This window comes from Limulus polyphemus, unplaced genomic scaffold (genome assembly GCF_000517525.1).
Source record: "Limulus polyphemus unplaced genomic scaffold, Limulus_polyphemus-2.1.2 Scaffold150, whole genome shotgun sequence".
NCBI lineage: Eukaryota > Metazoa > Arthropoda > Merostomata > Xiphosura > Limulidae > Limulus > Limulus polyphemus.
The window spans coordinates 466,457-480,202 of record NW_013665760.1 but is presented as its reverse complement, the minus strand read 5'-3'; the positions used below and the strand labels follow the sequence as shown (position 1 = coordinate 480,202).

The 13,746-nt window shown below is 31.2% G+C and overlaps 1 protein-coding gene across 7 annotated transcripts in view; it reads left to right on the top strand.

The window, feature by feature from the left end:
- The window catches only part of LOC106475948 (ras-related protein Rab-40C-like), a 28,719-nt gene extending 17,830 nt beyond the window's left edge, over positions 1-10,889 (top strand). For all 7 annotated transcript variants that reach the window (XM_013936626.2, XM_013936634.2, XM_022381047.1 and 4 more), the window contains exons 4-7: positions 1,124-1,184; positions 1,593-1,670; positions 3,592-3,814; positions 9,043-10,889. In XM_013936626.2, coding sequence (XP_013792080.1) covers positions 1,124-1,184; positions 1,593-1,670; positions 3,592-3,814; positions 9,043-9,278 — 598 coding nt within the window. In that variant the 3' untranslated portion in view covers positions 9,279-10,889. The remainder of the gene's footprint in view (positions 1-1,123; positions 1,185-1,592; positions 1,671-3,591; positions 3,815-9,042) is intronic.
- Positions 10,890-13,746: the final 2,857 nt, after the last annotated feature.

The following is a 13,746-nucleotide window of genomic DNA, read 5'->3' as shown; positions in this document are numbered from 1 at the left end:
AGATGTTATCTTTTATTAGGTTGAAATCTGGACTGATAACACCAGTATATAGCAACTTAAAAGGTTATAAGATGTGGTCCCTGTAATATGTGCCATTAAGGGTACAATTTGCATGTACCTTTAAGGAATTGGGGATTGGTTCTGGCTTCAGACTCTTTCTAGATGGATATATACTCATTATTTTTTCCTTCAGAGTGAAATGCAAATCACCTGCAGATAAAAATAGTATTGCTCCCCATTTCATTGGCCTAGCAGGTGTACTCTTGACACCACTGCAGGCAAGCTGTGAGTGAAATACACCTTATTGGGCATTTGTCACGTAGGCTAGCCTTTTGACATTTTTTCTATCCACCTGTATGTTGACGCATCCATTGTGACTGCAAATATCAGATTCAATGTCAGAGCAGGTACTCTACAATTGCAATGGGCCAGAAACAGCAGATAGTAATGTTCTTTACAGTTGGTTTGAAAGTGGTTCCTTATTCTTCTAATGATATTTATAGACATTTGTAGTCCGTTCAAAGTATCTGGCTAACTTTCATTCTTCTGATGGCCCATTTCATTAAGTGAAACATCCATGTCTTCTCTGAGGTCTAGCAACATTATGGATCTTGGACAATTTATAGCATTTTAGACTTTGTGATTCACTAAAAAATGATAACTGAGACAACTGTCTGTGACATATTTTTTAGAGAAAGGGAGAATATGACAAATGACTAATCATTTGCATTTCATATCATGCAACTGATCATCATATGGCTGATTTCACTGACAGTGAAATGAGGGTGGTGATTGACAATATCTTATAACAGTGGTTCTTCTTGACATATCTATGATATTACATATTCTAGTTATCTTTAATTATTTTGTGTAATATAGTTTACAGGAATAAGTACAAAAGACAGTGTTCAATTATGTTTCCAGTGTCACATATTATAAACATAGTTGTCTTGCAGCTTCTTTGGGAGATAATATAATTTTAATATCTATTGAAATATTACATACAATAATGTATTGATGATTTATTTTTAAATACAACATCTAACACTTCCATTAATGCATGGTAAATTATCATAGTGACTGACTACCTTTGTATTTCACAAAACATTTTTTATTTTTCAAGGGATACATCAGGTCAAGGAAGGTTTTCTACTATTATTCGATCATATTCTCGAGGTGCACAAGTAAGTCGACTATGTTCACCCATCATTATATACATCCATACATATAGTAGCTTTATTTCTGAAAACTGTTTCCAGCAAAATCATTCAGGTGATTCGATTAGAAAAATTTATTAAGTACAAAATCTGGTGACCTTCTGACTTTTTTTTTACACCTCTAAATGAATGCAGTTTTTGATAAAAGACTTTGGAATGTATAATGTGTACTAGCCCTATTGTACTTATCGAATAGAAGTTGGATTTAGTAGCACTCTCTTCATCAAGACTTTGCATTTGTTGAGCATATGAAAATTTTATAAATTTGTATTTTTCTTGTTCTTAATCAAAAAAATTTAGCTTTATTTAACTTGTACAGCATATATGAATTTTATATATAATATTCATTGGATTTTCTTGTGTTTATTTGTTCAGGGGATTATTTTAGTATATGACATCACAAACAAGTGGTCATTCGATGGAATTGACCGCTGGTTGCTGGAAGTGGAAGAGGTGAGCATATGTTGTTTATCATTGATATTTTCAGCCTATGGAGTTCGGATTAAATTTTCAATTAACCAAATATGAATGCTACTTGGATATTTTTCTTGTGCACTCCCATATATTAATGCTACTTGAAAGCTTGGTCTTAATTACTTGGTCTTGTAGCATAATCAAAAAATGAAGAAGTAGATTGGGTGATGAAGTTATAGAAATAGAGAAAGAAATCATAGAACCAAGATTGTTTTTGATAGAGAAAATAAGGAAAATACTTGTTATTAAATCTTTGAGCACGGGCTCGTCTTTGGGACTGACCTTGTAACCATTTTGTGCTTGTTATAGTTTTCATGCTATAACTTTTAAATTAGTACGAGAATGTTAATGAAACTTTGTACATTATCAGTAAACATTACAATGCTTTTTCAAACAAAATATCACATTTGTTTAGTAAGTCTTAAGGTTTGTAAAGCAATATTTTTCTCATGCCTTTTTTTTTATTTTCGCATGTTGCATATGTAACATCCAAAGTAATTTTCATTTTAAGATTAAGAATACTTTTTTGCATCAGAAAATTTTCTAATTTCACATGCGAAATCTTTGTAATGTCCAAATAGTTATCAAACATTTTTTAAGAAAAAACTTTAAATTTTGTCTATTATTTTCAGTAATAAATCTCTGTATGGGTTCAGTAGATTTGGCCGATCTCGTAACCACCATAAAAAAATTAGGAAATAAATATAAATTATGCCTCTTTCTGCCTAAATTATGCCTAGAATGAACACAAATTATAACACGAAAACATAAATGTTTAGACTAAATAGCTTAAATCTCATAACATTATACATTTGTATATATTTATTATTTTTATTATATTGACCTTTCAGCCGTGCCTGGCTAACAATACAGAAGTTACAATGACGCGGCACACGTGCACTCATGTTACTGTATCCAATAACATAAAACTGACCTTTGGTACAAAGTAACTTGTCTTGGCTGTGTTTTAGTAGGCTAGTATTTTGTAAAATACAGTCACATTTCAATTATTATATATGTATATAGATTATTGCTATTTTGAAATAAGTTCTTAAACTTAGTTTTCTTAAAATATAAAACAGTAAATAAATAAGTAAAGCAAACAATTATCTCTTCTAGTTATGACCTTTGTACTCTGTTTCTGCTTGACATAGGTTGCTAAGCCTTTGAAAATTTTGCACGTGAAGGGATATGAAACAAAATAATTTTTTTAGGTTTTAGTATATATATATATTTGAATAAAAAAAAATTATAAATTACTACATCAATACCATAAAATTCCAACTATAATTTATCAAGCTTAGTAACTAAGATGTATTTAAGTCTAAAAAAAATATGAAATTTCAAGCAGACTAAAGACACACCCTACCTCCTTGAAATATTGGTTCAAAAGAAAGAAATGGCATCCAAGTCTGTTAAAATGGCTGAGAAAGCCACTAGGGGGACATTCTGAGCTTCCGATTGGTTATTCATGTCATATATAGAAGTAAGTGTATATAAGGGAGTGTTTCCAAAAATTGAAAGAGGTGGGCGGGGTACCACTGTGCTTGATTTATTACATGGGCAATATCTTAGCAAGTAGAAAAGATAAGAGGTTCTTATTTTATATTCTAGCTTGTCAATATCAGTAATTTGGGTTTCTAATTTGTACAAAACTATAGACTTTAAGTGTGTGAAAATGTGCCAAATTTGCTTAATTAGGTTTTAGTTAAATCTGATTTTATCTTAATTCCTATGTGCAAGATCTCTCATCAGTTTTGTGCATTCTGAGAGTACTGTTGAAGTAAAAAATAATAATAATTCAGTTGGTACAGCCAAAGTTTTGAAAAGTTATGTTACAGTGCAGTAACTTTTCTACTTTGATAATTTTGACATTAGTAAATAATTTTATTTATTATAGCATGCTCCAGGTGTACCAAAGATCCTCATTGGTAACCGACTCCATCTAGCATTCAAGCGCCAAGTGAATGAACTCACAGCAGAAACTTATGCTTTCAAGAACAACATGGTTTTCTTTGAAGTCAGCCCCTTGTGTAATTACAACATCAGAGAATCATTTGTAGAGTTGTCAAGGATGGCTCTCCAGAGAAATGGAATGGAAAGATTGTGGAGAAGTAATAAAGGTGAATTATTATTTATATTTACATTGAGGATGTATTTACTCCTACTGCCTGATATTTGTACCACAGCAGCGTTTCAACTCTCTCTCCTGCTTCTCTTTGTCTGTGGGGGAACATAAAAACTGTCTTTACAACAAGCAAAATGGACGAACAACCAGTTACTGTTATCTTCATTTGCCCCTATTTGGTGTTCTATATTTATATACACCTACCTTTGTATTCGTCAGTTGTGAACAAAAATATTTAAACTTGCTATCTTCTATTTAAATCTAACATTCACATTTCTCTTAAGGTAAAATTTCCTGCTTGTGATGTAACTAATATAGTTGATGTAGCTTAAATCTGCAATTTTCAGTTGGTCATAGTTTGGTCTTTGTTTCACATTACAAGCTAAAGAAAAAAGCAAAAGTTAGCCAGACAATTTGACAGTCTCACTAAAACACAACATACTTGTAACAGAATTTTATGTTTTTATTATATTTCACCCTTTTAATCCTGTGTTAATTGCACCATATCCATAATTACATTATTTGTTTCGACTAGGCCTGAGTGTGATAGCATATTATGTGAGGGTCTCGGGTTTCAGATGCAATGCTATCAAACGCATTAGATTTGTACTTTTAAGAATGACAGCATTTAGACAGAAACTCAACATATGTAACTAACAGCCTTATTAAGTTTCTTGTTTATCTAATGATAGTTTTCAGGATAATGCTTTGTAAACTCATTCTTAACTTTAAATGCAATGACACTAAACTAGTCAAGAAAGTTGTATAACTAGTAGACCTGTTCATGTACTTAGTAGCAATTTAATTTACTAGCACTTATGTTTCTAATAATACTTGCACTGAACATATTTTTTCATGAATCAGTAATAACTATTCACAATATGGAAGTAGCATGTTACAATTTTACAATCGTAAAAGGAAAATGCAACAGACACTAGTAAATGTATCATCATATCTTTAGTCCTTTACACACACTGTATTAGAAAATTTGCTTATTTTATATTGCTGTATGTCAAGTCTTTATATATTAGGATATCTTCATTTTTTACCTGGAGAAATGTTTAAAAAGTGCTTCTTGAGTATCTATATAGGTTATAGTGTTCGTTTTCTCTACAATTGTAATAATAATAAAGTTACTTCTTATTGATCTACATGTATTTGTTGTACACATAATATGTACTTTGATATACTTGTAAGTACCTTGTCATGCTCTTATCTTATCCGAGTGATAAATGCAAAGCTGACCTTCATAAATCAGCAAGTAGTTTAAACAGTTACACTGCTTCAGTCTCCATACAACTGAGTCACAATATTACTAATTTTTGATAGTACTGTGCATGGTTTGATTACATGACTAAACCATATTTTATAGTGGCTTGAATAGTGAAGCACACAAAGTGATAGACTGCATATAACTATTAGTTGTTGTAAATGGCTCCCCCTCCTTTTTCTTTGGAGCTGGAGAGCAAAGTCTGCTGATTTTAGATTTTCCCCTTAGTTCCAGCTTACTGGTGTTAGTTCTGTAATAATGTAATTTATCACTTTGATATCATGATAGATTACAATGAATTATGGCTATATCACATGCATATCTACCAGTAGACAGGGGAGCTCATAATATTATAGTTGGAAAATGTCAGCTTGTGACTTAAGATTGTTATCCTGGTCTGATAAGCAGCACCCTAATATAGGTAACCAAATCTTGAAAGAAAATAACCTGACTGATAACCACTCATAGTAATAATAATAATAAAATATCCAGTTTTACTACTTCTGTCGTGGTGTAGCATCACAATTAATTAAACTATGTACTGTAATCATAATGTAAAGTGTGCATACATTAGAAGTGTGAAATTGCTTACACTACAAAAATAATCCATTATATTTGTACAGTTATAAGAATGACAGCTTTCAGGCAGGAACTCACTATACGTAACTGACCACCTTAACATACCTGTGAGTAATGCCAAGTTTTATTTTTTGTTTTTCGGAATTTATAGTGCATATTAGAGGGATTTTCACATTTTGATGATAAAATCAGAAAAACTACCTTTAAACTCCGGATAAATAAAAGAGCACTTTTATTTTAACCAACATTTGCTATGTTTATGAGATGTCACCTACTGTTTGAGCTAAAACAGAATTATGGCTTTATTATAGCGTTTTTGGATGAATTTCACATAATGTGTGGTGTTACATCAACCCAAGACATACTGTAATCGTTATTGTTCAAACAGATGCTTTAGTTTTAAAGAGAAGCAACTCATACAGGGTAGTAACATGCTCATCAGGATATTGCTAATTTTACATACATTATCAAGTAAGTTGCATGGGATTGGAAGCTGTAATCTTTAAGGATGAGAATGTGTGAGAAAGAGATTCAAGTAGCAATAACACTGTACGACAGTCATTCTGAACTGAGCTATTATAAATGAACTCTGAGAATGAGGGTGCTGGGTACAGATGAAGAGAAGAAGGGTATTTTTTTTATTAAAACTAAATATGGAGCTCAATCAGTTTAAATGGCATTGTAAATACAATGTAACCATGTTATTACACAAACTCTGAATGTACTATGTATGTCTTCACAAAATTTGGCAAGCTTGTAAATATTACAAGTACATTTTACATTTTAAATAATTTTAACAAGATGTTTTTGCTAAAGATATGTATGAATTTAAGAAGCCTTTACTGAATGAAAGGTGATATTCATACTAAGAATGAAAATAGTTCTATTTGTCTTACAGTGTTTATATTTCATAACTTCAAGAACTTTCTAAATTAATATACAAAATTTGTTAGGTAAAATAAATTTTAACTCTTATTCACTCTGCCCTAACACAGACTGCAACAGAATTATGCAGAGTGAATAAAAAAAAAGGTTGAAAAATATGAAATGCAATCTGTTACTTTTTATTTCTAGAATAACTGCAGATTATAACAAACAATTGCATTTTTTTATCTTGATAACTTAGATCTCATAACATTTTCATAACTGCCTTCATTTGATTTTGTTTTATTGCTCTTATATTTAACTAGTATAACAAAACAATCTCCCAGAAAGAACGTGGTGTAACCACAGTAGAGTTGCATCACGAGACAGTAGTCCCCATGTGTTCCTCCAAAAGATCACGTTTTTTTTCATATTTTCCACTTTGTTTGTCATATTTAACCTAATAAATTTGTAATCATCACATTTTAGTTACTTTTGTTAAAAATATATATAACAATAAATAAAAAATGTAATAAAACCAAGAAATTTAGCACTTATTTCAGACTTGAATTTTTTTCATTCAGGTTTGCAGTTTAGTGCTTTTATTTTATCTCACTATGTTGGTTGTCCTAAATAGTTCATAGCTTTCAAATATGCATCTTTAATGCAAAAAAAATCAGATATTCTAATAAAATGTCCCAAAATTATTATATTTATTTTACTTTCTAACTAAACTATAAGCCCCTCAGTAGTAAATCTGAAGACTTGTAATGCTGAAAACTGGATTTCAATAACCATGGTGGGCACAGCACAGATAGCCCATTGTATAGCTTTTTGTGTAACAACAAACAAACTAATCTATAAATGGATTAAAAGATTCCATTACTGCTTAGAGCAACAGCTTTAGCCTAACACATCACAGTTTTAGTCTATACAAATCAATTGTCTTGCTTACAAAATTTAGAATAAGCTCATTTCATTGGTTAAACATGTCCGTTAGCAATGTCAGAGAGAATTAGACATTTCTTAAAAAGCAGACGATGTGACAGGGGGCACGTCAATGTCATTTGGATAAATAATGATATCTCAGAAAAGGTTGAAATTTTGTATTCTGGTTTGTCATTATCTATAGCATGGGTTTGTAATTGGTTGAACCACAGTACCACTGCATGATGTGACTCGGAAGTGCAGATTGAGAATTTATTTAAATATTTCATTTTCAGATGAAAAATGAAAAACTTAAATAACATAGAAATTTGAATTATGAACTAAATTTTAATGCCAAGTTTATTAACATACATTGATAATAAAGTAATTTAATTAAACTTTGAATGTAACTCTGTAAAAAGGTCATAACGTGAGCACTTTGACCTTCCCATGTCCATAAGGTTAATTGTTCTTCTTTGTTATTCATGCTTTCAAGAATAAATATTTATTTTCAATTTTAAAGAAATGGGTAACTTCTTCAGTTGACTAGACACAGATTGAATTCATTGTTTCATGTCTTTAGTCTAGGATTAGTAAATATTGTAAAATTTGTGAAAGAGAAATCACTAGATGCTCATTTTGGAAGTTCTCAGTTCAGTATCTGCTACTGAACTTGACATTCTTACTTTTTTGGATTGCTTTCATTAGTGGCAAATAATGGTAAAATACAGGTTATATTGAAAGCTGTTTAAAAGCATATTTTACATTTTTAACAATCAAAATTTACAAAAGTGTGCACTGAACTTTTCACATTCATACTATTAAGAAAAAGAATAGTTGCACTATTTTCTTAGTTGCTGAACAAAGATTGGAATACTAAAAGTTTGAAATTTTCTGGAAACTTCATGTAGCTCTGGAATCAAAATTTAGCATATCCCTTTAAATGTCAAAAAATATATCACAATTAATTGTTTGCATATTTTGGATCCTTAATCCCTTTACTTTCAGAGTTTTCCTTAGTTCAGACTAATTCTTCACATCCCATCAAAGTCTGGATCCATATTCGGGAGCATTCAGTCATGTTTGTAGAAGCTATCAGGAACATAAGACATTTCTTTTGTATTTCTTTACTTTTATAATATGCAAGTTAGCCACAGTGGTAATGTTACACAGCCAGAATATGTCTTTGTACCTATTTCAATATATGTTCCTGCAAAGAGCATAGTATGAAGATGTTTTTTCCTGATAAAAAGGCCAAGTAACACTATGTAAAGGGTATATGCTACCTTAATTTTACTGATTTTCAAACACATTGTAATGAAGTTGCAAATAATTTTCCTTTATATATACGTATGTATTTGAAAACAGAATGAATTATTAAAATAGTTGTGTTAGGGTACATGATGGAGTTATATATGTAGTTACTTTATTTACTGTATCTTCAAACATTTGTAAGTTTTCATAAATTGTTTAATTCATTACAGTTAAGTATATAATTTTTGTGTAATATTGCATATAAGACAAAAATGTAAAGTGTGTTGTGAATGATGTTTATAGCTTAATTTTTATTTTGTATTATGCAGTTCTGACCCTTCAAGAACTCTGTTGCCGGACAATTGTGACTCGAACAACAGTTTATAGCATCGAACAACTTCCTCTGCCACAGGCTCTCAAGTCTTGTTTGAAATCTTACTCTATGACATCATATAAGACAAGAGCCCAACATTCAGCATTACAAAAGGAAAAAATTGCCAGAAAAAGCCACCAGCAATGTGACCATATAAACCTACAGTGTCGAAAAAGCTGTACAGTTTCTTAGTTTGTATAGTCACGTGTATTAAAAGTTAATCACTTGAACATCAAGTAATAATAGACATGTGCAGTTTTTAATAGTCTTTTTATCCACATGTGTATAAAAGTATATGTATACACATGTGCATTAGGAGTAACTGTTTGGATAACCACTGGATATAAAAATATATAAAGTTTATTAACACTTATACTGGTGTACGACATAGATTTGACCACTTCAACAACATTCAGTTTTTAAACAATGTGCATGTATCCTTCAGAGGTGTCAACCTATGAACATTTGGTGGTTAGACAACACTAAAATTATGTAACCGTCTGTTCACCTGTTGAAAACCTTGTGACTCGACAATATCTGCAGTTTCTTGGCTATATGATTCACTTTTGTACATGTATGAAATGCTTACTATGGGCGTATGCAATGAATAGATTTCATGTACATATTCTTATAGTCTGTATGGCCTTGTATTCAAACTTGACATCTTGAGCACACAAAAATTGTATTTTTTTTAACAATGTAATTACATACTTGTGTATCAAATGCTTAAGAATATAACATCCTGTGTTGGAATGTATAGTGTAACACAAGTAACAACAATTGATATATTTGAACAGCTTGTGGTTGAAAATATGGAATGGTCTGTAACTTCTTTTTTTTTATAAATCCAGATCTTTTCAGGCTTAAGGTAAAAGTTACAAAAAACGTTTGTTGTGTACAATTTGCTTTTATGTTAATAACATGTCATATACTTCTTAAAAATTCTGCATTAAAGATATTTCAGTAGGGTCAGCAAACATTGTGTTGTTGACTATTATATTACTGTAATGTATTAACTCAACCTTTTTTGTAAAATTTTGTTCAAATCCATGGAGGCTTCAGACAAATGTTAACACTGTTTAACGCTCAGTAAAAGAGTGAAACAGATCTTACTAACTTTTTTTATTATTATTGTGCATATAAAATGTGATAGTATCTATCACAGATCACAGTTTGTAGTACTTCAAATGCAAGTAGAAGATGGTATTTTCACAACACTTAGCTGTGGGCAGTATCTTTGTAAAAATGGGGAATTGGGAAGGAGAGGTGACTTTAAATGATGGTTATGCTTATTTCTTATTGTACTTGAACTGGGATAGTTGATGGCTATCATATTTTGGTTAAGAGTTTTGTAAGTGTGTGACTTAAATTAGATGATTGATTAAATATTTAATGTTGCTAGGTGTATCTGTCTATGCCTATCAGTCAATTAATTACTATGATAATCATCAACACCTCCACTGAACTGCCTATTAATTCCAAACACTCGTTACTTGTATACTGACAACAGTAATGAATGGTTTGCGTGTTCCAGCTCTTGCTGTAATCTTCCATATTGGTTTATTATAACTGTTTCAACTTCTCTACTTTATGATGTGTACAGTGTTAATTGTGGAGACTACTGAATCAAATAAAAAGTGTACTTTTGTTTTCCAGGATTGAATTTTGTAAAAGATATTGATTTAAAATGTGTGTATGTACATGTATTTTTGATGTAATTTATAAAGTGTGAACTAATTTCTTGAAATTATTTATATGTGTCTCAAAAATTTGAAAATAAATTAATGTTTTGAATTGTATGTATTGAAGGGGCCAGTTTAGTTGCTTGATAATTTAATAGACAAGTATCAGTATACAAACCTAATGATGGTCTTGTTCTTACAGATTTTTAGATTATCAGGCCCTGTTCTGTTTTCAGTAAGGTAATTTTAGCAGGTCATAAGAAACAAGAAGTAGAAAGAACTTTTCAGTTTATTGAAATTCAAACAGCTACTAGGTGTTACTTGGAATTTGTTTAGTTATCTAATGGTCATGTAGGTCACTGAAGTTTAGAACCAGTGGCCTGAAAACAATTGACATGATAAAATGGAAAAACAAAACCTACTCTCCATTGTTTATAATTTGTACATGTAATAGTTAAATACATGTTCAGAACATTAATTATGTTGTTAATTAAAACTTGTTCCATTTTGTTTAAGATGTGTAACCCTTAAAGTCCAATTGTGACAGTCACTGCAATTAAAATCTTGCTTATCAGATTTATCAAATGTATCTTCATGGGTAGAACTCTGTTTCAGTTTTTTGTCACGTGCTGAGCATGCCTGAGAAACACAATACAGAAGCCATATGGATGTATACAAACCTAAGCACAGACAGTATGATCCAACAACTAAAGGATTTGTTGCTACGATGTACGGAATTGACAGTTAGAAGCTGAAGCATTTGATTTTTGCTGCAGTCTGTAAGTTTACCAAATATCGCGTGAATATTTTATCACACTGTCTTTGGTAACACTTCTGAAAAAAGAAATCAACTTCTGAAGCATTTTGCTTCTCAACAGACTGTATGCCTCAGGTAATTTCAATCAATATCTAAAATATGATTGTGCAGACATTTGCCTGTAAAGCCTTCATATTTGGTGTTATTAAATTACATTGTTTCATTTGGCATGAGTACACAATAAGTTGATCAATCATGATGTCATTCAACTATCATTCCATGATTTGTGGTAGGGTGCAAGACATTATTTCATTGGCTAATTAACAGAACTTGTACCAAAATATGTCGCAACTCATAGACAGTAACGTGAATTTGCATGCAATGATCCTGAAATTGGTATAAGTACATGTGTACAATAAACAGTTTGTAGCTTCTGTTTTTTTGTTAAACAAATCACATTTTCTGATAATAAACATAAGGTACTTAATATCAGAATGCTCTTTGTGATTTATGTATACTCTTAAGATCAACAACATGTGCGTTATTTGGTTACGAGAATTTGCTTAACTCTTAATTTGTAAGGTTTCAAAATAGTCCCAAAATGAACTAATTTTTGTATTAACCAAAAATTTCTCTGTGAAAAATGTACAAATACTATGACAATGGTCAACAAATTATATTGGGGAACTAGAACATCCAGATAGTGTGGTCTATACAAAATATTGTATTTTTTGTAAATACTATTGTTCCAGTATTTTTTTTTAGTCTAAATCTGTATTTAATAATTTCTAGCCCTTACATTTATTCTTCTCAAATTAGACTTACTATTATATATAAAACAACCTCATTCAAAGTGTTATAAAATCAGTTTAATATTTATCACATCTAGTGATAAACAACGTACAGAAGACTGGAGTTCGTTGAATATGATTTTCACGTTAAAATAGCTGCAAAGTAAAAAATGATCTTGAAATGAAAAAAAAAAAATGCTTAAGTGGGATAAGGTAAGTAAAAATAAAACATAAGTGTGAATATACATAAGTAGCCGAGTTATCTATCATAAATCAAATGAATTATTTTTTTAATATTCTATGTGAAGGAATGTTTGGAACATAGGTAAGCCATTGTCACTAAACAAAGAGTTCTTTTTGTGGATGAAAGGTTTTAGAATAAGTGGACAGGAGAAGAAACAATTATGGCAAACGCAAATCTTTATTTAATCCTTTCTGCCACATCTCTCAAGGGTTAACTACAACTGACACTAATATACCGGGCCAGGTGGTTAGGGCGCTCGACTCGCAATCTGAGGGTCGCGGGTTCGAATACTTCTCTCACCAAACATGCTCGCCCTTTCAGCCGTGGGGGCGTTATAATGTGACGGTCAATCCCACTATTCGTTGGTAAAAGCGTTGGCGGTGGGTGGTGATGACTAGCTGCCTTCCCTCTAGTCTTACACTGCTAAATTAGGGACGGCTAGCGCAGATAGCCCTCGTGTAGCTTTGCCCGAAATTCAAAAACTAATATACCAAATACACAGATTTTAAAGAAAAATGACTTGAATAAATTAAACTGAAAGTACTATGAAGGATATTGTATTAAACTAAATAAAACTGAAAGTGGCGTACTTACTGGTTGGTGAATCAAGAGATATAAAACCTCTTAAGTCGGATCTTTTCAAACAAGAACCACAGACAAAGCGAGATATTCTCAAGAAGTGATAAACGTCTAAAACACAGTCAATAACAATTGGTAGAAATGTCTAGAGAAAAAAAAAAGTTTCTTACCACACACCTGTGACAATTGAGAAATAGTCTCGCACTAAGAGAGAATGCTGACCACATACAATTGCCCAGATAGTGATTTAAGACCATCCTAATTGTCTTCTGCTCTAGAAACTACCATTTATAAAAATACGTTTCACAAGTTTATGATAATACCCTCTCACTTTAACGCACATTTCAAATTCATGAGTTATTTGAGAGTAAGGCGAGGATAGAAAAAAACGTTTTTGGCATTAGTACATTTATCAAAATACACTATGTATATATTCAACATATAGTCGGATCTATCTCAGTTGAGATCTAGAAACTCGCCCAAGAGGTGATAATATTCCAAAATGTAGGGAATAACAATCGCGAGAAATTTCTGGAAAATTTGTCACAATTATTGATAGGTTATAACTTCTGTAATTGAGTGACTCTCACAAATTTCCTTTTGGTTG